Source organism: Emydura macquarii, unplaced genomic scaffold, assembly GCF_026122565.2.
Source record: "Emydura macquarii macquarii isolate MOO-44397 ecotype Brisbane River unplaced genomic scaffold, CSIRO-AGI_Emac_v2 contig_1039, whole genome shotgun sequence".
In the NCBI taxonomy this organism is placed as follows: Eukaryota; Metazoa; Chordata; order Testudines; family Chelidae; genus Emydura; species Emydura macquarii.
The window spans coordinates 778580-805099 of NW_027131176.1; the positions used below are offsets into that span (position 1 = coordinate 778580).

The window sequence follows — 26520 nt, forward strand, 5'->3', positions numbered from 1 at the left end:
TTAATTGAATGCAAGAGATCGATGCTGTGATGCTAAGAGAGCAGAAGACAGAGAGGTCTGCAGTGGGGAAAGATTACTCTTTTGAGAGCATGAACCCTAAGACTTGAATTGTTTGAGACATTGGGCCTGAGGGTAGTATTTTAAACCCTGTTTGATTTCCTTGTTTTATATATCCTATGCTGTGTTTTTAAAAAAATCAAAGGGAATAAAGGATGCAGAAACTAGAAGCATGACAGATGTTCAAAAGGAATAAAACTTGGAAGGAAGAAAGAAGCAAGGAAAGACAACTGTTTATTCCAAGCGGCTGATTCACTCCTTGTAGAAAGAACTCTTACTGAAGTCAGTGTTTGTTACTTGTGTGCTGAATAGCAGTAGGACTCACTATTCTACTTAAGCATGTTCCCTCTACTTTGTGTCTCACTCCCAACAAGTGTTGCAGCACTACTGGAGTTTCACTCCTTTAGACACGCTCTTTAGTGCCTGATTCTCCACCACTTTGTACCTGACATAGTCATTGACACCTGTACAAAGCGAGCATAAAACACTTCTACTCTGATTTGATAGCAGTGGACACTCCCTCTGAGCAGGTGTAACAATGATTACACAAGGCATGAAACAATGCAGAATCCAACCTTTTGTTCTTACTCTTTTCCACACTGAAAATACTAGGAATTTCAAAGCGCTCAGAAGCGTGATTCAGATAAAGAGAAAAAGACCCTCACTTTTTTTCATTTTAAGACGGTGAAATCAGTCCACTGTGAAGCTTCCCTGTTCTCCTCCTTTCACTGATGCTCTCAGCTGGGGAAGAGAGACAGAGAAATTGAGACACAAAAAGAGAGATGCTTAAGAGAAAAATGAAACACTTTGCTCAAAGGCTCATACAAGGGTCTAGGTACCAGCAGCTGTCTCCACCCCTGTGAGTAAGCCCCACCCTCTCTCTCCTGCTCTGGGCTATTTTGGGCTGGCAGTGAGCTGCAGCTCTGACAGATGAGGATCATATACCACAACACAGCACAGCAGCACTTGTTGCTTCAAAAAACGGTTCTAACAGTGGCTCTCTCTCTCTGCCAGCTTTATTGATTAACGTGGAAATTGATTTTCTTCACCTGTGGGGTGTTCCAGCCGTAGACGAGGTGTTTTAAAAGCTTTGTGGAAGCTGTTCATGAGAGGAAACCTAGCTGCTGTTAACTGAAACCATCTCTTGCCTTGTAGTAGAAGGAGAACAGCCACTGGCTTTGGAGGGGAGGTGTGTGTGTGTATATGTGTGTATGAAAAATGACAGATTCTGTTCCTGCTAATGGGGAAGGAAAAGACCCTGACATTGAGCTCTTTGTGAAGGTAAGTCACAGCCGGAGCTGTACACCTGTCTTACTCTCGCAGCTTTCTTTTTTTTTACACCAAACTTTCTGTGACCCAGAGCAGAAACGGCACTTTGACAGCCTGCTATTCTCCTGCATACGTTTCCAGAGGGCTGCTCTCTCTCCCTGCTCTAATGTTAGGAGATAGCATTGTCTGGTAACAATCCTTTTATTTCATTGTTTGCTTTCTCCTTGTAGAGGCTGCAGTTTGTTAGCCCACTGCCTACGCTATGCCATGCCTCGCCTTTTGGGTGCCAGGTTTGCCACTAAGAATCTGCTTTCCTTGTCCATTTGTATGGCCGGTGGGGGGAGAAGAATGAAGACCCCGGGGGTGGCCTGATACTACACTTCACAAGGGGCTGACAAGCCTGCAGTCCTAACCTCACAGACATCTTCTGAAACAAGGAGTGAGGTGGTTAAATTGATACTCCCAATTTTTATCAACAACTTTGCTGTGCAGTTGCCATTCAACAACACAAATGTGAAAAACAAATGGTCAGATTCTGTTCTCATTTACATAGATGTCAATCAAGAGTAGCCCCATTGATTCAATCACTCTGGATATAGATCCATGTATTTGGTAGTAGAATTGGCCCAATGGATATATATGGAAATAAATGTACTTGCAGTATAATAGGGTTTCAAAATATTTAATGTAATTTTGCCATTGATTAAAACGAACACAGGTTCAAGCCCATCGTGCACACAACTTCATGAATAGCGAACTTCATGCAGAATGGATCCCAGTCCAGAACTCAGATTTGTTGACCTTCAGGGCATGCTGCAAAGGCAAACTGTTCACCGAGGGTGAAATACACTCTGCCCCTGTAAAACCCAAGTATCTGGGCTCCAGGAGGCTGAATCAGCTCCCTTTAAAGTCAATTGAAAGATTGCTGTTGATTTTCATAGGAGTTGAATCTGGCCCTGTGTATAGCAATGGGGGAGGTGAAATCCACCCTGCCAGGCGCAGGACTGCTGCGCTCCTTATGACTGCTATTCCAACCTATACGATGGAACAGCAGCCACATCCACAATGCAAGATCTGCAACCCCTTCCCTTGTCTGCCTTCACCCTGCCTCAAGTGTGGCCTCTCATGCAGGGCCAATACGGAGAGCTTTGCCATGGCAGGTAGAGCGCACGGTTGGTCATTCGTTCAGCAAAATTCTCAACGAAGGGCTTAGGAAGTGCACGGGGGCCTGGCAGTGGCCCTCGCTTCCAGGTATATTTCATCCCTGGGCTTTTTCTGATGGGTGGAGAGCTGGTTGGAAGTTGGGAAATATGTTCGTGCTTTTGTTGGCACTGTGTCACCCTCCCATGTATTCTGGAATGTGTGATTTCAAATAGTGATTGTTCACTGTGCTTAGAATTTTATGCTGATGCTGGGAGTGGGGGTGGATTTGAGGTGTATCTTCTGGCTGGAATCAGTTGTTGGAGAGAGGACCTTTTTTTCCTTTTAGTGTTATAGATTCATAGGCTGAAATCCTGGCTCCATTGAAGTGAATGACAAAACTTCCACTGACTTCATGGTGGCTAGGAAGTAGTCCATAGACTGTTTTAAGTTTGGAAAGAACCATTATGGACATGTAGTCAGACCTCTGGCATAGCATAGGACAGAGAATTTACCCCAGCAACTCCTGCAGGAAGCCCATTACATGAGGCTGAGCTAGGGCAAAAGCATTAAGTGTGTATCAAAGATTCCTCATGTTTAATATCTTCCTACAGCCCCTTCCATTTGTGTTTTAAAAACATAGCTGGCCTTTTTTAATTTAAAACTTTAATGGATATGGAAGGGGCCTTGAGCTTTTGGATGATTTTTTTTATTTTTGTAAAGTCCAAATAAATGAAATACAGGGGGGAAACTAAAACAAAAAATAAATGTACTTTACAGAATTCAATAAAACAGCTACAGAGTAAAAAATGAATAAGACCGAGAATAAGAGATGTCTGCAGGTGCAATTAAAGGGATGGAGATCTGGTGAGGTGGAGAGATATAAGAAGGCAGATCCATGTGGCACAAGCTGCAGCGGAGAAGACTCTTGTATCAACTGTGGCGAGGTTGTGTAGAAGGTTAGAAAGGTGGCAGGTTACAGATGAGCTGAGTGGAGAAGGGCAAGACTCTAGATGTGCTGGAGCAAGCTTGCGGAGAGTTTAAAAACAAGAGATGGAATCCTGACTGTTAAACTCCAGTGGAGTTTTGCCATTGCTTTTGATGGAACCAATATTCCATTAGGGAATTTTGACCTGGATCCTGGAATGAACATGGAACTACAGGTGTTGTGTGAAGATGGAGAGTGATGGGGTATGTGAGAGAAGGTGTGTGGGATATATTTAGAGACGGGAAAGGCCTGTAAACAGAAACTAATACAAGAGAGTTATATGTCATCTATTACACAGTCCATAGTACATATAAAACTTTTGGCTAAGGAGAGAGCTGCATATTTGCTAACTTATTTTTTTTCCCGATAGTAGATTGTGATGAAAACACCTTGACTTCATGGGCTACCAAGGTACTGGAAGCATTAGAAAGGAAAGTAGATAGAGCAGTAGATAAATGGTGATGAACACGGATGGAGCTGTGTAGCCTAATGCAGGCTGGATATCTCTTGAAACATGAAGACAGATTAGCCAGCACTGACAGCACCTTGGTTAGTCTTGATGCTTTCTAGCAGCGCTTCTAAACTTGTCTGAGAAGGTATTAGGAAGTCAGCCAGCCTCTCCTCTGGCAATGTGGCCAGGAGAGATGCTGGTGCTACTAGCTTTAAGAAAGTCGACAGCAGCAGGTAGAACTTGCTCAGTACTTAGCCCTGCTTGCTGTGACTCACTTTAATTTGAGTTCTTTGTGTGGTAGAGAAACAAAGTGATTTTATATAAATGACATCCTGATGGAGAGTATATTTAGCTTTTCCTGCGAGTCTTGCCTGTTCCATTTAATACAGTGTTAAAAGCAAACTGCTGCTACTCAAAAAGTAGATCTAAAATGTAGATTTTTGTAAAAATCAGATTTGGATGAAGCAAAGGTCAATAGAAATATTTCCATGATTTCCTTTAAATCACAGTACTAGCCAGGTGTTTGTCTGGATTCAGACATTTCTCCCACTGTAGAATTGGACTAGTATGTGAAAAACAGAAAATGAACCTGGATGGAAATAAAGTGTAAAATTATAACCCAAAGTAAAACTACATCAAAACAGACTAGAATAAAAAATGCAAATAAGTCATCTGTTTGCATCGCTGAAGTGGAGTGCAATTCAGAACTTAAATGCACTTTGGGCCATTTGTGCTGTTCATTTTATTTTTAAAATTCTTCCTCCTTTAATAATGTAAGGTATCGTTGAGAACACCAGCAAGGGTTCAAGATGCTGTGATGATGGCCATATTATCACTGAATAAACTGGTCCGTAAGAGCCAGACTGGCACTTTAATGGGTCTACAGGATGCAAAGGGCACAAGGAGTCTCTTCTCTCTTCTTGTGCACCCTGTTAAAGGCCCAGAGTGTGGATGCTTCCACTACATAGCCCTGTGGACAGAAATCACCCCAAAGGGGGCAGAGAGGATTGGAGTACTGACGTCTCATTAAGTACTTGGGAGATTGTGTTTCTCCAGGTGTAGTTTAGAGAAGTTTGACTTCAAACTGGCCCCAACCCAGGGCTCTGGCTAAATGCCACAAGCTAGGCCCAAGGGGAGACATGAATGAGGAGACATCCTCATAATATCAATGATCCCTCTTCACCATTAAGTCTTCCATGTTCCTGGTGTTAGAGAGAGAGTCACTGTGGTAAGAGAACTGATTTTAGTTCCAGGAGGTTATTAAAAAGAATGAGGAAATAATGATTTTACAAAGTGGGAAAAATAACTTGGCAAGATTCTTTTAACACCTTTTGTGACGATTGTTGTTCTATAATATATTGGATTCACAAAGTGCCATCCAGGGATTGCCTGCTAACAGCAGAGATCAGAGTCAGATCTGGAAAAACAAATTACAACAGTTACTTCTCTCTCTTAAGACATATTAGATGTTTTATTGTCAATTGTGAACCCAGATTATTGCTATGCTACATAATTGTTTTTATGCTTTTTGGCACCCGCTGAAAATCTAGATAATTAGGTACTTTGTAACTCAAAAAAAGAACAGAGTTGAAGGAGAATAATGAGAACAAATCCTATAAACTAGGGGATTTAGGTTGATTCTCCCTCTCCAGTGTTGTCTGCTAAATTGTGCTGGATCTCCCATCATGCATTATGCAGAGCCCTGCAGGTTTCCAACAGAACAATGTAAATCTGCTCTGTGAAATATTTATAGCATGTTTGTGCAGCGCCTAGCACAATGGGGGTCCTGGTCCATAACTAGGGCTCCTAGGCACTATAATACAAATAATAAATTATAGCATGTGCAACTCCCCACAATTTCCAGATGATGCCAGTGGAAGCTGGCTTGGGTGGGGATACCATTAAGTGTTTAGCACTTGGGTGGGGATACCATTAAGTGTTTATGTCACTTCTGTGACATAATCCCCTAAATGCTCAAAACTTGTGACTGCCATTAAAGCCACTGGGGATTGTGTGGTGCACAGTTCTTCCCTGAACTCCCCCTTGGGTTGGGACAGTTCCGCACCACCCCCCCAGTGCAAGTTTGTGCCTAAATGTCCCAATGTGATTTATACATTTTGTAGTTTAGTCGCAATGGGGGTGCTAAAATCAACAGGTCTGAATGCTGCATCAGTGCTAAATCAATTGTGCAGGGTTACTTGTAGCCCAGATCCCAGCATAAATACCATACAAATAGTTTTACAAGACTGTTTCAATAATGAGACCAATTGAGGAAACTTGGGACCCAGTGCAAGTCAAGAGTAACTCCATTAAAGTCAATGGAGTTCACACCAGTGTAAAATGGTGTCAGTGAGAGGAGAATCAAGCCCCCAAAATTTGGTCTTGTCTACTGGGCGCCACAGTTCGGACTGTGTTAATGCCAACTATGTACCTCTTAGTTACAACTAGCAAGGTCTACATGGGGTAGTTGGAGCACAACACATTAAAGCACTCTACAGTTCACCCCTCCTCCCCATAGTCTGGACTGTAGTGCTGTGTAGACAAGCCCTTTAAGTCATATTGTTTAAACAAACGAGCCCAATTTGGGAGCCTTCATTAAAGTTAATGGAAGTCTGCAGCTAGTTTCCTGAGTTTTGGAGCTAAGTGTTCATAATAAAGTAATGAAGGTGTCTGAGGCAGAGAGAATATATCAATCATGACATTCATTAATTTGCCATGATCTTATGCTGTTAATAAAATATATTTCTTAGTACTCAATTTCATGTTATAAAATTAAAGGTAATTTTTCATACCGAAGAAAATTTATACTTTCAGGTAGTTTGTATGTTCGTAAAATATGCATATAATGAGTGCATCTGTCTATCTAGTTGCCCCTTTGCTGAGTGGTTGCAGATTTAGGGGCATTGCAGGTTGGTTTCCTATTTGAGAAGAAATCACTGGTAAACAGTCTGGATGTTTTCTTAGTGTAATTTGTTTACACTCTATACACTAGTCCTTGAACAGAGGTGATCACAAAAGCATGCAGGCATGCCTGGGAAACTCCTCTTTTAGACTCCCAGACCACATCCCAGTGCTTGGTCCCCGGGAGCAATTCTGCACCAAAAATCAACTCTAATTAGTGAGATTAAGGCAGAGAGCAAACATTCTTGCAGTTCACCACAGCTTCCACCAAGAGTACTCTAGCACAAATCTAACAATGATATGGAATTTCTTCAGAGTCTGTACACTGCTCTCATGCTATGAGAACCTTTAAGACTATGTGTAACAGTGCAATCTGGTGACATTTGCCATAACATATATGGGATTAATAGAGTCACATGATGTCCTCTATTGTAAAATTGTATTTGGTGGCTGGATATGCATAAGCAAAGCAAAAAGTTAGCCATGCTTTAAAGAAAAAAAAGACAACTTATATTTTGCTTGTTTGTTTTTAAAGCTGTTTCCGATTCCAAATCATTACCAGCATAAATGGGTAGATTTTATTGAGATTCTTTTGGAATTCTATGATTCTATTATGGGAACAAAGAGTGATTCAGGTAGGGTAGTTGTAATTCCAATTGTTGTTGTAATTCCAATAAGAAAACCAAACAAACTGTTCACAAAAGTGGATGCCTGTAGACCAACTCCACTTTCGCACTATCTGGGCAAAATTATGGAGGGAACGGTGAATGAAAGATTGGTTGCCTCTTTGGAAAATAATTGCATTATAGATAAAATGCAGAGTGCTCTCAGGAGAGGAAGATGCACCATCAACCATATTGTTAAATTGGAAATTGAAATCCACAAATGTGTGAGAAACAAAGGTTTCATGATAGCTGTCTTTCTAGATACTGAAAAAACACATGATATACTATGGAGGGAAGGCTTATTGTACAAAGTAATTTATAATAGAGATAAGGGGAAGAATGTATGGATGGATTCGAGAATTTTTTAGTAAAAAGATGATGCAGGTCAGACTTGGGAAAGTTATGTCAAATATTAAAAATGGTACACCACAGGGAAGTGTTGTCAACTTCATCTTATTTAATATTATGATAAATTATCTCCAAACTGACGAAGTGCCAGGGTAGGTGACATTCTGTTTGCACCTTACTGCACTCTGGGTTAGGAGTAGGAATACTGAGGTGGCAGAAAAGAGAATCAACTACATATTACGAGAGACTTCAGACTGGGGAAATGCATGTGGTTTCAAGTTCTCCATTGCTAAAACCAAAGGACTGGCCTTTATTAAGGGGGAAGCTACAAAAGAATGTAAACTCTATCTTTATGGAGAAGAAATAGGTACAGTTAAAAAGTTTAAATTCCTACTGGTAATATCTGATACTAAATTACTTTGGAAAGATTATGCATAGATAAATACCTGCTTAAAATGATCAACCTGCTTAAAAGTATCAAGGGGACTAAGTGGAAGGGGGTGGATAAGAGAACACGGCTGATGATATACAGAATCGTAATCAGACCAGTTATTGACTATGGCTGGCAAGCTTTTGGGACAGCATCAAAATCAGAACTTAAAGTATTAGATTTAATATAAGTGTAGGCACTGTGAATTGCATGTGGTGCATTTATTACAATACCTATACATGTGCTACAGATAGCTGCTAATGAAATACCTGTTACACTATGAATGAAACTACTGGACCTAACTCTGTGCCAAAGTTAATGGGAATTGCAATTATGAAAGTACCAAACAAATATATGAGGATTTTTGGGAATTCAATAAGCGAACTATAGAGCACAGAGTTAGAAATCCACATGGCATTCAAGTTAAAATGTGGACACAGGAGTAGAAAGACAAGGAAATGCTAAACAAAGTCAAAACTCTTAGTCGTGGGAATATTAGTTGTGGAGGGAAAGCTACATGTCCAAATGTGGATTTAGATTTATTTTATAAACTGAAAGATAAAAAAGGAGACAATAGATATAAAAAATGAAGTGTAACAATATATTGATAAGTGGAGTCATTTTTGTCAAATATATACAGATGGGTCCAAAATTATAAAAAACAGGGAGTAGGGACTGCATATTGTATGCCAAAATTAGGAGTTAGTAAATCTAAAAGAATATCCAATTTTATAGCTGTCATGATAGCCAAACTAGTAGCAATAATGCCAGCATTAAACTGGACCTGGGTTGTGTACCCAGCAGCAGCAGTCATTTTTTTCAGGCTCAGTATTGGGCCTTATGGCAATAAAAAAAGGTGTGTCCATATGTAGAAGTGATTTAATCAATGAAATATATTCTAATAACAGAGTTAGTACAGATGGGGATACATGTAGCATTAATCTGAATCTCTGTGCATATTGGGATAACAGGGAATGAAATGGTGGGCAAAGCAGCTAAACGTGCTGTAAGAAACGGAAGGATTGACATAGAAACACCCTTGAATAAACAAGAAATGAAAAGCCTACTACAGAAAAATTTAGAAGAGGACTGGCAAAAAATGTGGACCAACGAAAAAAGAGAGGAAGAAGATTTTTCAATTGTGCCATACAGTTGAGGATAATGATATACTTCAGGACCTGGAAAGGAAAAAGGAAGTAATTTTGTTTCGAGTACTAACTGGCTATTTTGGTTTATGCAAAAATCTTTTTTGAATAAACAAACACAAAGGTAGTTTGTGTGTGTTGTGAGCTAGAAGAAACTACTGATCACCTTTATGGGTATGTAAGAGCTTTGATTAAAAAAGGGAAAAGCTTTTTGAGGAATTTAAACGGCTTATGGTAACAAAATGTACATTACATTATTTAGAAAATATCAGGGAAACGGGGTAGTCTTAGAGAGGCATTACATTACCTGAAAGTCACAAGGCAGAAAAAGAGGATGTAATCTGCTAGGTATTTAGGAATTCTAGTTGGTGGCAGCTATAGACTATCCCATCAAGTCTGCTTCACCATGAAACAAAAACAAACAAGCAAACAATACAAAGAAAAAACGCAGGTATGCCTCTTTGGTAATCAGGATTCTCTAGCCTCAGCCCTCCAGCCCTTAAGGGATGAGCTGCCTTCTTACAGTCTGTTTAGCTCATGCTCTCTTCAGGGTTTCCTTTGTATCTGGAAGACATGAAAGCTAATTTTGCGCCCTGCCCCAATATAAATAACAATAACGCTTACCTGTTAAGTGCCTGGTCCTGCACCATTCAAGTCACCAGGCGTTTCCCCATTGATTTCAGTGAGAACAGGAGTTGATGGTAGTAGCAAAGGGCGGCATTTTGAACTAAATGGAAACTGAAGGCACAAGGCACCTCATGGAAACTCAGCCATCTCTTCAACAGGAGCAGGACTGGGTCTCGAGTTACAAACCCGCTTGTGGTCAGGATTTGGACATTTATTTCAACTGTGCAGGAAAAATGGGGAACCTGCAGGCACAACCAAGGACCTTTAAAACAAGTAGGGGTCTGAGCTGGACCATTCCCTTTTGGGAGAAATTGTCCCCTGTGCCGGGGATCAATGCAAGGTCTAATATGCACCACTTTGGGTTTGTCTATAGTGGGAGCAAGCTTCCCAGCTCAAGTCCGCAGCTTTGTGTTAGTGTGGCTAGTGCATGTGCGCTAAAAATAGCTGTTCAAACTTTGCAACTGGGGCTGGAGGTCAGGCTCTCAAGCCTGGGGGTGGGGTGGGCTCGAGAGCCGGAGCTCCCGCCTGCACCGTATCAGAGCAGCTGTCTTTAGTGCACTAGTGTGAGACCCGCTAACACAACTCTGTGGACATGGGCTGGGAGGTTTGTTCCCAGTGTAGTGTAGACATAACCTTAAAGTCATGGAATCATAGAAATGTAGGAGTGGAAGGGACCTCGCTAGGTCATCTAATGCAGTCCCCTGCACTGAGCCAGGACTAAATATGGACTAGACCATCTCTGACAGGTGTTTGTCTAACTTGTTCTTAAAAACCTCCAGTGATTGGAGATTCCACAACCTCCCTAGGTAATCTGTTTCAGTGCTTAATTACCCTGACAGTTAGGAGGTTGTTCCTAATGTCTTATGTAAATCACCCTTACTGCTACATAAGCCCGTTACTTCTTATCCTATCCTGAGTGGGTAAGGAGAACAATTTATCATCTTCCTCTTTGTAACCACCTTTTATGTACTTAAAGACTGTTATCATGTCCCCACTCAGTCTTGTCTTCTCCAGACTAAACAAACCCAATTTTTTCAATCTTTCCTCATAGGTCATGTGTTTTATACCTGCACAGGCCTTCTTTTGAGGGTATAAATTGGACATAAGTGGTACAGTGTGTTGAGGGGAGATATGATTGCTCTCTATAAATACATCAGAGGGATAAATACCAGGGAAGGAGAGGAATTATTTAAGTTCAGCACCAATGTGGACACAAGAACAAATGGATATAAACTAGCCATCAGGAAGTTTAGACTTGAAATTAAATGCAGGTTTCTAACTATGAGAGGACTGAAGTTCTGGAATAGCATTCCAAGGGGAGTAGTGGGGGCAAAAAACCGAGCTGGCTTCAAAACTGAGCTTGATAAATTTATAGAGGGGGTGGTACAATGGGACAGCTTAGTTTGGCAATTGACTGATCTTTGACTACTGGTGGTAGATATGCCAATGACCTGTGAAGGGATGTTGGATGGGGTGGGTTCTGAGTTATTACAGAGAATTATTTCTTGGGTGTCTGGCTGGTGGGTCTTGCCCACATGCTCAGGATGTAACTGATCGCCATATTTGGGGTTGGGAAGGAATTTTCCCCAATGGCAGATTGGCAAAGGCTTGGGGGGGTTTTCGCCTTCCTCTGCAGCATGGGGCACAGGTCACTTGCTGGTGGATTGTCTGTACCTTAAAGTCTTTAAACCATGATTTGAGGTCTTCAATAACTCAGTCAAAGGTTAGAGGTTTATTACAGGAGTGGGTGGGTGTGGTTCTGTGGCCTGCATTGTGCAGGAGGTCAGACTAGATGATCATATTGGTCCCTTCTAACCTTAGAGTCTATGTGTACGGGATGAACTTCACCCTTCTCTCAGTAATAGCCCAATGTTCTTAGATGCTGAATACGGTGCCTGGCAAGTCTGAGGTGTCTCAACTCTCATAAAAGTCACATTCTCAGGCACTCAGCACTTTGAAGATTATTCCTATTACTGAAATCACAACTCCATATGACTGCATGGCTGTATCATTGCTGGCTTTCAAGGCAACACTATAGGCCTTAATTAAGCAGTCCATCCCTATTCAGCAAGCAAAACACTTGTCACTAACTACAGGCATGTGCTTAAAACTTTAACGAAACCTAAATACATGGCTAAAGTTAAGCATGTCCTTAAATGCTTTGCTGAATATTGATGGGCTTAACCATGTGGTTAAATGCTTGAAGAATTAGGGCCATAAAAGTTAAGAGTGGGTTTCTCACAGACATGTACCTTAACTTGGCCTACAAATTTACCACAGACATTTTTAATAAATTTCACAGCAGAGGTGTGGGAAAACAGCCATCTGTCACAGAAAGGGGGGGGTTGCGAGGGAGTGGTAGGAAGGCAAGCCCACCCCTCACACACCCTGCAGCAGGGGCTCCTGATCCCACAGCTGGGCCTGACTCCCAGCTCAGAGCACTGTAACCTGGCCCATGTGGTCACAACACCACTCAGGTTTGGTGTATCTGACCTTCCGTAGGTGAAGATGGAGGGGCATAAGGTCAATTTTGATTGGTGTTGCAATGCCACTGCATGTCTGACCTTCCATCTCCGTCTATTGAGGGGCAGATGCACCAAACCTGAGTGGCGCAGTGACCAGGTGGGCCAGGTTGCAACGGCGGGAGCTGAGCCCAGCTAGATCGGCCACGAGCTGCCCTGGTGGGGGGGTCACAAACTTTACGCACATTCACAACTACCATGGACACCATGACCTCCTCATCAAAATCGTAGCCTGAATCATAAGGTTATTGAAGATATCTTAATTAAGTCCAATCTACCAATTATTTCTCAAGTCTTGTCTAATATTATTATCCTTATAGCCAGATCATGTACATATAATGCTTTATCATTTTTACCTGTTAACATAATGATAAGAAAGAACAGAGGGAATTCATGATTATTATTATTTATACTGCAGTAGTGCCTGGAAGCTCTCGCTGAGATAATCAGTACACTTGAGTGTTCTCTGATTGTTGCAGGCATTGCTCCTATACCGTCCCCACACAGGCAAGCATACCTCTTATCAGCTTCACAGGTTGTTATGTCATAGTTCAATGATGTCAGTGAAGCTCCAATAGATGTCCTAGGGAAACATTTACTGGCAGTTCACGGCTGTGCTGAGGCTGTTCCAGAACAGTAAATGTCACAGGGATCATTTAACATAGCATCCCAAAAATATACAGGGAGCTTTTCCAAGGGAGTCAGCAGAAAGTGCACTAGTTCATGCTGAGAAGTCAAACGTCGTTATCAGCTCGCCTGGCTGGCTATGCAAAATCGGTTGTGCTGTGCAGTGACTGCTTTAGTATAAAACTTTCAATCACTCCAACAGCAACAATCCTTAACCCTTGTATAGCACCACCATTTATGTAGCACTTAATTCTTCAAAGGGCTGTGCAGACATCAGCGAGCTAATTCTCCCAATCCCTCACGGTGGTACCTCACGATTATTATCCCCATTTTACACCTGGGAAGCTCTGGCTGGGAGGCTTTTGCAATTATTTTCCATTGGTTGCAGAAACAGACAGCAGATAAAGTGCTCCGTGTTGGTGTGTCAGTTTTGTTCATGAATGAAAGAAAGGTCGAATATAAATGTAGGTTGTTTATTCAGCCAAGACTTGCACAAGGGCACCGAGGGAGTCAGTGAGAGCTGGTTTTTGGGCTGGTTGCACAGTCCAGCAGGCTGGATGCACAGTCCTTTCAAGTCAACTGGAGTATTTCAATGCATTGGATCAGGCCCCTAGTCCTGAGTGGAGGAGGATCGCACCTTCTCTGCCTATGCTAGAATGAGCTTTGTCTAAATTGCATCCCTTCAATAAGCCCCAGGAAGATGATGAAGCATGACGTAGTCATCACAAATAAAAAGTCTGTTTATGGCATTTAAACACAGGCCCTTATTGAGGTGGAGCTGCACTATTCCAAGGGGAAAGCTCAGGAAAGGATTATGTGCCTTAGACAGCACAAATCCTCCAAAGCGTCTCAAAACACAATAGGGGCAGGCATACAGCTCTGTGTCTTTGGATGATGCAATATGCTCCCCACTCTGCAGCTCTGGGTGAAGCTGGTGTATGTGGTTCTTTATAAACATTTAATAACTAATTTTTACAGTCCATGAAGGCAGGTGAGGATGTTGATTCCCATTTTAAATACAGGAAAACAAAGGCACAGAGAGGCTGAGTGACTTGCATAGCCTTACACAGCAAATCAGTGGCGATCTACAATAGCGCTCAATGCCCCTTATTGCCAAGTCCCTTGTGCCAGCTGCTAGACTGCACTTCCCCTCTGTTGCCAATAATCAGTGAGATTCAGTGGGGTGTGATGACTGAGACAAATGCATTTTGAGGCAGGGGCATGAAAGTTGTCTTCAACTTCTGTGGATGTGCTGAGGTGAAACAGTATCACATTATCCTCCTAGAATGTCTGTCTTCAATTTTAAAACGCTGGACTTAAATGAAGAATGAAAAGCCATTACAGTGAAGGAAAAATAATTAAAAACCTATTCAGCTACTTTTCAAGATCCCAAGCCACAGTGAATGATACTGTCTAATATAACTTTAGGGAAGAATTTTTTTATAACTGATCAGATTTTCAGAATGTCAGTGCCATTTTACACTAGACTAGTTAGCGGGGCCTGAACATGAATGCAGAGTAGATCCTTAGGAGTCTTTAGTTAGTGTTTTCTCTGGCTATGTCTACACTGACGGCAGCAAAGTTGCCGCCATCAGATCGACTTATCTGGATAGACTGAGCAGTCAGTGAAGACCCACTCAGTCGATCCAGAAGTCAACGTACTAAATCCACCTCCTTGAGTGGCGCAGTGCAGTGAAGATGGCGTGCAGAAGAGAAGCGCAGAAGTCGACGGGAGTTATGCAAGTTCTTTGCGTACTTTGCGTAACTCCTGTCGACTGCCTCCGCATCGCCGAGGTAAGTGTACACCAAGCCTCTGACTGCATTAGATTGAGGTTCTCTGGGAAGGAGTTCTGTTCTGACATTTCAATAATTATTTTGTGACTTGTGTTGCAGAGTGTTTGGCCTCTAGGGAGAGGATTATATTTGCTAATAATGGACAGTATATCAAACAAAACAAAATCATGAATGGGGAGAAAAGTTGTTGAGACAGAGCTGGTTGGGAATTTTCCTTTGGTTAAAAATTTCATTTTGAGAGAAAATGCAATTTCCACAAAATTTACATTTTCCTTGAAACTTTTATGTTGCTGAAACTTTTCAATTTTTCCATTTGAAAAAACTATACTAAATATTTTTTTTCCAGTTGGCCCTACAGAAATCTAAGCATTTCATTTTGCAGTAATTAGACAGGAATCTGTGTCCACCTAATGGGAGTTGTAGTTCACATGCCTCATGCTCCCATTTTTCTCTGTTGGTGTTGCTTCCTGGCTGGACCACATCTCCCATGATGTACAGCAGTCTTCTCTCTGCTTCAACCATCATGCGTGCCTCAAGGGAGATGTAGTTCACACAGGGAGCCTGGACCATGCAGGAGAATGGAGGTCTGAAGAACCCAAACTACAACTTCCATGAGGCACAAGAGATCAATGTAAAACTCACCCAAAATCAAATGTTTCAACATTTTCAAATAAAAATTATTTGGAGCTTTCCATTCTACAAAAAGTTTTAATATTTTGATATTGATTGATCCCAATGCATGTCAAAACATTTCAGAATTTTGGGATTTTTAATGGGATGGAAATTGTTTGTTGTCAATGTTAGAGGGATCTTGCCATCTGAGTTCTTCAACAAGCATAAGCTCAAGCACCGCGGTATTTCTAGGCTTGTAAAATCATGTTTTAGAATTGATATTTCTGGGGATTGTTGCTAGTTTCCTTGAAAACCGTTTTACACTAGAGGATGGCTCCAAGAGTGGGTGTCCTGTGCTTTCTGCATTTTCCTAAGGGTAAAGTTTTCTTGCACTGTTGTCTGTGTTTTCAGACACACGAGGGGCAGTCATTCAACAACGACAATCAATGCAACATAAAAAAGAGGGAATGGCTCAGCACCAACTTCAAATTGGATTTACTGAAAATATTGGCATTACTGTTTACTGAACTTTGTGCAGTGTTGCTGTCATTGCTTATGCACATAAGGAGTTTGACTCATATGAGTCATCCCATTGACTTGGGTATGAGTACTCATATGAGCAAACTTATTCATATGCGTAAGTGTGTGCAGGACTGGGCCCTGAGTCATCGTCAATGATGGCCACTTGCAGCTATAGTCACAGATGTTTATTCCAAACAGTGAGTCCAGATCTCATTCCACCTCATCTGGGTGCTTCATACTTCAAGTAATGGAACATTAACATGAATGGACTTGGAGGTGAGAGTTCACCTGGACCAGTTGCTGTTCTCCATTGTAATCCCATAGAACCAAGTTATTGGCTGCAATGCAGTTTTAGCACAAATGAATGTAGCCCATTGATTCAACAGGGATTGCACCAAGCAAAATTGAGGCCTGAATTTGTAGCATGGAAAAGAGCAAAGAGCTACTTGCAGGAGACTCAGGCAGACAGAATAGTGAGACTGGCATCACTGAGAGACAAGGGGCCTTAATGCAAAAAGAGATGTGAGCAGAAAAGTAGGGATGGATGGAGTTGTACAGTTTAACCCTTTACCTGTCAAGATAAGTTAGAAAGCAAATGATTTTGCAACTGATCAATGGTTACATTTTTGTCAAATGAATACAAATTACTAGTATCTGTCCTCTTCCAGTGATCTCCACAATCTAGCTTTTGTTATTTTACATCTGAGTTTCCCTTTCATGTTGTTGTTTTATCAGAAGTTACTAAATACAAAGCTTTTTGCCTGAGAAGCCCTGAAACAGAAGTTAAGCAGCTATAAAACAATGGGTGTGTGAATGCCGTACCCAATGAAGGTGTTGAAATTAACTTTCCAAAAAGCACGTTTACCCAGAGACAACTGAGAAAGTTCAGCCAATTAATTCAAAGTGTGAATTTAAAACACATTCACTTAAAATGCGTTAAACAGCTGTGTGGACAGTCTCATTCAGAAGTAAAGTGGCTTCAATTTGTTGTAGCTTAGAGCTTAACTACACGTCCAGCATTGCAGTGACACAACTACTGCACCACTGTAGCATTTACTGAAGATGTTACCTACGCTGATAGCTACACCGACAGGGAACCTCTTCTATGTCACCTCCCTGAGAGGCGGTAGCTATGTTGATGGGAGAAGTCCTCCGTCGACATAGTGCTGTCTACACCAGGGGTTAGGATGGTATAAAACTATGTTGCTCAGGGTGTGGATTTTCCACACCCCGAGCAACATAGTTATACCGAAATAAGTTCCTAGTGTAAATCAAGCCTTCAGCAAAGCCACTTTTCTTCCTGAATGAGAGCATCCACATAGGGTTTTAATGCAGTTTAAATGTGAATAAACTGTAGGGGAAAACTCAAGTGTTACTGTAGTATCAGACATTGTCTTCACACAACACACAAAACTCTTTGGCCAAGAATATTGTGGAAGCTAAGACTGACAGGGTTCAAAAAAGAATTAGATAAATTCATGAAGGATAGGTCCATCAATAGCTATTAGCCACAATGGGCAGGGATGCAAAACCATGCTCTGAAGTGTCCCTAGCCTCTGTTTGCCAGGAGCTGAGAATGGCAGATGGAATGGATCACTTGATGATTACCTGCTCTGTTCATTCCCTCTGAAGTACCTGGCATTGGCCACTGTCAGAAAACAGGACTCTGGGCTAAATGGCCCATTAGTCTGACCCAGCATGGCCATTCTTGTTTTCTGTTCTTCATGTCTCAGTTGTGGTGGGATAAGCAGCCATTCTACTTTATAATCCCAAACTAAACAGTGGTGCCTGGCCAACACTGGGATGGGGGACCTATAAAGAACACGTATTTGCTCTAGGAACTGAGACTAGTGAGTCAATAAATGGATCTCTCCTGAGTCAGTATGAAACCAGTGGGCTGGTTTGATAGCAAGGAAGGATAATGCCGTGGTCAGGGAACTAGCCTGCAACTTAACAGTCCTGGGTTCCATTCTCTGCTCTGTCACAGACTTGCTCTCAGTTCCCTCTTTGTAAAAGGATGACCCCTATCTCACAGGGATGTTGTGAGGATGAATATATTAAAGACTGTGAATGGCTCAGCTATTACGGAAATAGGAGCTACAGCTAGAGAGACAAAGTGGCACTGCATTGTTTCGATAACTTAAGGGGGCATGGTGCTGTCGTCAAGACATCAAGCCAAAGTCCTGACAGTGTGTGGGTCTTAAAGGTCGCCTGGCACTTTTAATAGAACTCTGTTTATTAACCCCATTGCTGAAATCCAGCTTGGGTAATTACATTCTGAAATGGATGTGGTGTTTGCCAATTTACATTCTCCAACTGTTGTGCAATGTTGCTGCACACTGTTAGAAAATTACTTTGGTCCACCCCACAGATTGAATTTGAGGGGTGTGTGAAATGAAATATCCCTATTGGTGTTTAGTTTGCAGTTCTGTAAAGTGCTTTGAGGCTTTCAAAATGTGCTACTTAAAACTTGGCAAAAATACCAGTAAAGGGGTGTAATTTAGGAGAGTTGTGAAGCAATGTCTTAATTTGACTCCATATCCGTACGACAGAGAGGCTCAGACCATCCGTGATGTAACTCCGTTGACTTAAATAGCATTACACTGAGGATGAAACTTGCCCCAAAAGCGTTAATCTGCTATGCTAAATCTCTTTTCTCGATAAATAGTCATAATTTTGTGTACTGAGCAGATGACAGAATTTCATGCCCTTGATCAGCATGTGCCTGATGCATAGTGCAGAGGCCCTGACATTTATTACCCTATTATTATCCTACCGAGTGCCAGAAAATAAATATCCTTATTATTTAATCTTTGTACTTTTGCAGTAGTATAAACGTTCACAAAAAGGGTCAAGGCCTAAGCTGATTTTAATGCAATTCGACCTTGCAGATAGTATAATAAATGGGAACAATAAATCACACCTTGTCTCCTCTCATGACTGAGACTGTATAAGCCACTTCCAGGCTATTTTTGGTAGTTCTCTTGGACTTGTCCAGTTTCCTCAAGGCTTATGACAGAGCTGATGAAAAATGTCATGACTCAGGATTCCACTCATCAGCAGTTCTTGCTCTGGCCGTATGAAACATTTACACCTGTTTGCTACATTGAGAATCCAATTTGCATGCAAAGAGAAGCTTGGTTGATTTGGGTACTGCCTTTGTATTGAGACACTTCCACCTCATGGTCTCTGTTGACCATGAAAATTAGTAGACCTATTCTAAGGCCTGCTGGTGATAAATCATACAACCATTATGCTCTGCCACATGGAAAAAGGCTGATCATCTCCAAAGAATGCAGGGCTGAGTGGGTCTGCAGTCTGCTGGGAGCTGAGGTTATTCTATAATAAACTAATCCAGCAAGATACAACTCCAGCTTTAAAGATATTTACCAATTAATTTCAACAACTGCTTTTAATTCAGAAGAAAAATGTTTTAAATAGATTAGAAAGCCAGAGGCTTTTAAAGGTTCTGCAGTTGCTTTGATTTTATTTTTAGTTAGTATTAAGTACTCTGGGGCCTATTAAAAGCCATGTAACCTTCTCTCATGCACTGATGTCTACTGAAAATACCTCTTAGGCTCAGATCCTGCAAAAGAGAACCACACAGGCATATTTCTGCACCAATGAAGAGCCTCATTGACTTAGTGAGACTGCACATGTGCAGGGGTTTGTGCACGTGGTTCTCGTTGCAGACTGGAGCCTTAGATAATGAGACCTAGCTCTTATCTAGCACTTTTCATCAGTAGATCTCAAAGCACTTTACAAAAAGAGGTCGGTATCATTCTCCCCATTTTACAGATGGGGAAACTGAGGCACAGAGTGGCAAAGTGACTTGTCCAAGGTCACTGAGCAGGCAAGTGACAGAGCTAGGAACAGCATCCAGGTCTCATAAATTCCAGTCTAGGGCTCTCTCCACTAGGCCACACTGTCTACACTTTTAGAGGCAGGGAGCACGGTTTCCTTAGTGTTTGCACAGTAGCTAGCATGGCTGATCCTTGCTCCTGATTGGGGTCTCTGGGTGATACTGTAATGTAAATATTAAATAATAATACATTTTAAAATGTACACTAGTAAAAAAATAATGCTATATACTTTTTGTCTTTGCCAAAAGTAAGGGGTCAAGGTTTAGAATCGCTTGTGCCCTTTCTAGCCATTCCCAGTGCACATACCGGTATCTCTAATTTTTCAGTAAAATGGTGAAGGTACAGAGAAGTGTTACAGAACTGGAACATTGCCTTATAGGGAGAGAGGAGCTTGATTTGTTTAGCATATTTAAAAGAAGATCAAAAGGTGACTTGAGTATGGTGTGTAAGTACTTTCATGAAGGACAAAATACTGGGCACTAATGGGCTGTTTGGTTTAGCAGTGAATAGCATAACAAGACCCAATGTCTGGAAGCTGAAACGAAACAAATTCAGATTAGAAATAAGGCACACATTTTTCACTGGGAGGGTGATTCACCATAGGAACAAACTACCAAGGGAAGTTCTCATTTGCCATCTTTTGATCTCTTCATATGAAGACCAGTTGCCTTCCTAGAAGACATGCTCTAGTCAAACACGGGTCACTGGTCTCAATACAGGATTGCATAGCTGAAATTCTATGGTCAGTGTTATATAGGGTGGTCAGACTAAAGGAGTGGATCTCAACCTTTCCAGACTACTGTGCCCCTTTCAGGAGTTGGATTTGTCTTGTGTACCCCAAGTTCTACAAAGTACTTGATTTCAGAATCAGACATAAAAATCCAAGTGTCACAGCACGCTATGACTAAACAATTGCTTACTTTCTCATATTTACCATATAATTATAAAATAAATCAATTGGAATATAAATATCGTACTTACATTTCAATGTATATTATATAGAGTAGTATAAACAAGTCGTCTGTATGAAATTTTAGTTTGTATTGACTTTGCTAGTGTTTTTATGTAGCTTGTTGTAAAGGTAGGCAAATATCTAGATGAGCTGATGTACCCCTAGAAGACCTCTGTGTACCCCATGGTTACATGTACCCCTGGTTGAGTACCACTGCAGAGCATCTAATGTTCTCCTTTAGCCTTAAAATCTATGCTCCATCTAGGCAAGTTATTATGAAAAACTTTCCCACTATAAAGGTAGTTAAGTTCTGTAATAAGCTTCTAGGAAGGGTTATGGAATCTCCATCACTGGAGGTTTCTAAGAACAAGTTGGACATCCATCTGTCAGGGATGGTGTAGGTTTACTTAGTTGGTCCTGCCTCAGGGCAGGTGATGGACTTGATGACCTGTCAAGGTCCCTTCCAGCCCTACATTTCTATGATTCTGTGTTTGAGTTGTTGGTTTAGAGGTGGCCTTGGCAAAACTGAGTTCACAAAAATAAAGTAAATGAAAACAGTGTTTAAAAGGGAACTGCCTGGTTCAAATGACAGATAATGGGAATAGGAACTTTTCATAACCAGTGATCTAGAACCCTGGATAGAAGTGGTCAACATTATAAGGTGGTGATAGGGAGATTTTCAGAGGTCATTTGTGTCTCTTTAAAATCTCCCTCAGTGTTTTGTATGTAAAGAGGAGATGGTATCAGTTCAATTATTATCTAGTTCAATATTTATATGACCCATATAATAGTGTCCGAAGGTCAGGTTTTCGGAAGTATTTAGTCACCTAAGGATGCAGATAAACACCTATTGGGATTTTCAAAAATCTTTTTCAATAACTAACCAGAAAATCTCATTCTCCATGCCTCTTCACTTGGAACCCTTCGCCATTAATTATTATTAGGTAACGTTTGTTTATGATAGCATCAATAATGGATGTGCTAGCCATGTTGCAAACATTCAAGAAGGGCCAGTCCAAGGAGTTAACAATCTAATCTAATGTCAGGTAGACATAAGTCAGGGGAAAGAGAAAAACAATAGAAAATATGTACATACAAGTCTACTCTCTTCACTGGAGGAAGCATGGCATAGGTCTTTAAGAGAAAAGTGGACAGGATAGGGGCCTTGTGGTTGAGCTGAGGGAGTAACCAAGACACTAATTCAGAATGAAGAGACTGGGTGTTTTTCTGGCTGTGCCTCTGACCTGTTCTGTGACTTTCACTAAGGTCCCCTCATATTTCTGTGCCTCAGTTTCCTCCCCTGTGAAATGGTTATAATGACATTTACCCACCTTTGTGAAATGCTCTAAGAGCTATCCATTTAAAAACACTGCTGAAGAGCTCAATTTTTTTACTACGTGGCATCTTTTTGACGACGTGACTAGCCCCTTGAGTCGTTTCAAGCAGCTTCTCTCCATGATGTTTCAGCACCAAAATAATCAAATGTTCTGAACACTGGTGCCCCTCACGTACAGCAGTTGCTGTTTCAGGTGCTGCTCTCTGCACCTGTGTATGGGCTGAAACAATTGGAATTCAGAGAGAGCCTGTGACAGATGGATTCTATTGTTGCCAGTACTTTTCTAGATTCCCTTTGTGGTGGTCAGCAGGCATGCTGTGCTACTGCTTTCCTTTTGGCTTTCCCCTGCTGAACGGGCAGCTTACCTCAGAGATATGGCTGCATATCAGGGGAGGAAATTACTTTTTTTTCACTTCTATTTCTTTTGTCACAAGTCACTGTTGCTGATTGATTATGCAACGGGTGGTTTGTGTGGCTTATTTGTTTAATTTATAGCACTGCATTATTTTAAACCTGCTCCTGAGTAATGTGGGGGAGAACTGGAGAAAACTCTGAGGTTATGGGAGCCCTGGGAATGGGAGCTTTATTTTTGTCTGAGCACTTCACCAGGATATTATCAATGGCACCCAAACCCCTTTTATCATCAAACCCCACTATAGGCTTTTCTACTGGAATTAGTGTCATTTTTCATTTTCTGCTATTCTTGCTCTTAACTGACACAAGCAGCTCCGAGGGGATGGGAGGGGGGTATTTTCTGCTTCATTTAATTGTCCTTGCTTTGGTTGAGATGCCCTCATTCGTTTGTTTTCTTTTTAAAAGAAGAGATGTGTCTGAGCTTCCCAGTTTGAATCCAGATCCAGATTCTCACCTTTCGGGGTGCTCAGAGGCAGGGATTTGATTCTGCCCCATTAAAGAGCTAGTTGCTAAGTTCAGAGCTGTGTCTGAATTTCCTCAAAGTACAGGCATGTTGGACTGGGGTGTTGGTTTGAGCTTATCTCTAGCTGTATTATTTCTTTACTATCCCAGAAGCCAACACCCTCCCCATCTACTTGCCCAGCAAAGACATAGGAATGTGAAGGGAGTAGGCACAGGTTGTTTATCTCCTGGAGTGGGGCTACCTATCTATGTAGTACTTTCAGGCCATCATCACCACAATGTCTGAGCATTTTTCTGCTCTCTGGATTGGCAGATCTTCCTTCTAAAGATACCACTATTAATTCAGATGTTTATCTCAAAATAGCTAATCCTCTCACAGTAAGGATATATGTCCTGACTGCACACAACTGCCCAGGTTCAAACACAGATCTTGAGAAGGATGTGATTTTTTTCTGCCTGAACTGAACGGAAACACTGTCCCATTCTCCTGACGAAGGTATAGACCTTGAAAAGAAGACACTCACTCTCCAGGTGAAGGAAATGCCCCCTGCCTCCTCTGCTTTGCCAGCAGTGTTCCCAGCACTGTCACCTCTCTGCCTCCACCCAGGCAGCCAGCTGACCACACTGCCTCCTAGCGTACCAGTGAACTTGTTGTTCATTCAAAGACATAGGCTGTGCCCAAAAGCTTCAAAAGTGGGTGCAGTTAATAGGCATCAGGAGAGGCGCCCCCCTCTCCGAGAACAGGGAGTGTTTGAGTTATTGCTGTTTGACTAATCGAAATATTACTCAATGGGATTTTTAGTTCTTTGTTATTTTTGCAGCACCGCAGGTTAGCGTGGCACTTCACAATAATGAAAGATCCCTGTAGAGTTGAGAGAGGATTGTAGCTAGGCATGAGAAAATAACTCATTCTTTACAGCCTGTTCAGATTCTTTGCCTCTCTGTTATGATGCTTATTACTATTTATTTGCATTACAGAGGATTTTTCTGTGGCCTAATTGTGCTGGGCACTGTACAAGTACATAGTAAGACACAGTCACACTTCCAAGGCGATTACAACCTAAATATACAGGTCAGAAAAAAGGATTATAATCCCCATTTCATAGTTTAGGAATGGAGGCACAGAGAGATTAAGTGACTTTCCTAAAATCACACAGGAAGTCTGTGGCAGAGGAAGTTTGCACCCAGATCTCCTCAATGCCAGTCCAGTTTCTTAACCGCAAGACCATCCTTCTTCTCTGTTGATAACTCGTAACTGGACTGAGATCACCGGATCGTTTTATCGAACTCTGTGCATATGTGGTGCCAGGCAGTTTTCACAGGTTGAAATTGACAGCATACGTCCTCCCCGAATATCAGACTGAAGCAATGAGTTGTGCCTATTTGTCTACAGAAGCGTATTAAACATTAGAAAATGCAAATCCATTGGGAGAATCCCAGCTTCTGAAATATTTGATGAAAGTGGGATGTTCTAATAAGCTTTGCACAGCTGATGTTCGGAGTACATGCTTCAAACAGCATGTTCTAAATTGTCAGTTGTTAACATTTGTAATAAGGCTCTTTATCTGCGCTCTGGCTCTCATCTAGATCTAATGGGCACACAGGATAACACACAAAGCAGCCAAGGAAGCTGCTTACGTTAACAGTTCTGTTTGTCAAACTGGTAAACAATAAAACCACATGGCCGGTGAAAGGTGCTAGATTGACAGAAGACTGAAATCCTCTGTGTCTTCCAAAGGAAGTATAGCATAGGAAACAGCAGGGCAACTCCTCACACTGCTCTGCCTAGACCTGGCCCTAGGCTGAGAGTGTTCAGATCAAGCTCTAAACCACACTTTATTTAAATAAAGCCTTGTCCCAGAATTGATGCTTTATTATATTAGTTGTTTGTATTACAGTAGCTCCAAGAGGTCACAACCAAGATCAGGGCCCATTGTGTTAGGTGCTGTATAGCCACACAGTGAGAGAGAATCTTTGCCTCCAAGAATTTACAGTCTAATTAGACAATACAGACACAGAGCCAAAGAAAGGAAGTATTGTTATCCCCAAATTACAGATGAGGGATGGAGGCACAGAGAGATTATGACTTGCCCAAGGTTTTGTAGGAAGTCTGTAGCAGGAACCTGGGTCTCCTAAAGGTATGTCTACACTTGAGCTGGAAGGTGTAATTTCCAGCTCAAGGAGACACATCCATGCTAGTTCTGGTTAAGCTGGGGCACTACAAAAAGTGTAGCTTTGGCAGTGGAAGTGGTGAGAAGGGCTAGCCGTCCCAAGTTATGCCTCCAGCTCGAGTTGTAGACCTATTCTAAATCCCAGTCCATTGCTTTAACCACAAGATCCCAAACATCCCTCTCCATCCCATCTCATGAAAAACCCCTACGGATGCAAAGTCATGCTCCTCTATTCTGGGCTTCTGTGTTTTTAGTAACACAGGGGTCGGGTGCTCATAAAAAAAAACAAAACAAAACCCAGATTAGATAGAGGGTGGTTCTGTCTCCAAACTTCATGAGTCCTTCTTCTCTGCCTGCTGAGACTTTCATCAATGGCACCAATTTATGGTGCTGACAAATATCCAGAGGGAACTAGACTGAGCTTGTCAACTTATTTTTGTAGGTCACTAAACAACCCTTAACTGAAAGACTTTCTGTCCCTAGCAACCTGCCTTTATTTGAACCAGATAATGCTTTGTATCTCATTAATAAACCAGCGAGCCACCCAGCTCCCTAGGGTACTTAAATGTTAACAGGGAATCAGGCATTAACTTCTCCAGCTGACTCAGTTTTAAATAGTTTTCACAAACTTTTCAGAGTGCTTTGCCATATCTGTGCCCTGCTAGTTACAATACCAATCTCCAGCAGTGAGATGGTGGCAAATGTGGAGGAAGGAATCTCAGAGAAGAGCAACAAAATGTAATCTAAGGTGCCTGTTAGCGTGGTATATAAGGGCCAACAGTAAATTTGAATAACCGTGGGTGGGGATGCGGAGGAAACAGAAGTGGGGAGAGAAGAAACAATCTTCTTGAGTTGCAGTCTTTTTTAAATTGCCTTGTTCAGTGCAGCTTGGGTTTGTTTTACGGATGTATATGTTTGTTAGCTCAGGGCGCAGCAGAGCTTAGTGCCAACGCAGCGATAAGGGGCTGGAATGTTGGCTGAGATGTGAGTTTGAGGAAAGCTTTGCAAGAGGCAGAGAGTTTGGCACACAGGAGGAGGGAGGCTGTTCCAGGACTAGGGATGTGAGACGAGGTCCAGAGCCACAAGTGGGTGATGTAAACAAAGGGAGCAGTAGGATAAGCTGAGTGAGCATAAGGTACCAAAAAAATTGGAGATGGTTCAGAGCAGATCCACGAGAATGATTAAGGGATTAGAAAACATGCCTTATAGTGACAGACCAAGGAG

At 41.7% G+C, this 26520-nt stretch overlaps 1 protein-coding gene across 3 annotated transcripts in view; it reads left to right on the forward strand.

Moving 5' to 3' along the window:
- The window catches only part of CLIC5 (chloride intracellular channel 5), a 98764-nt gene that overhangs the window by 26950 nt on the left and 45294 nt on the right, over window positions 1-26520 (forward strand). The window contains exon 1 of one of the 3 annotated variants that reach the window (XM_067544936.1): window positions 1029-1338. The exons of the other annotated variants lie outside the window; for them this stretch is intronic. Within the exon in view, the coding sequence (XP_067401037.1) occupies window positions 1276-1338 (63 nt within the window). The 5' untranslated portion in view covers window positions 1029-1275. Of the gene's footprint in view, window positions 1-1028; window positions 1339-26520 lie in introns of those variants that run through there. 3 annotated transcript variants of the gene reach the window in all.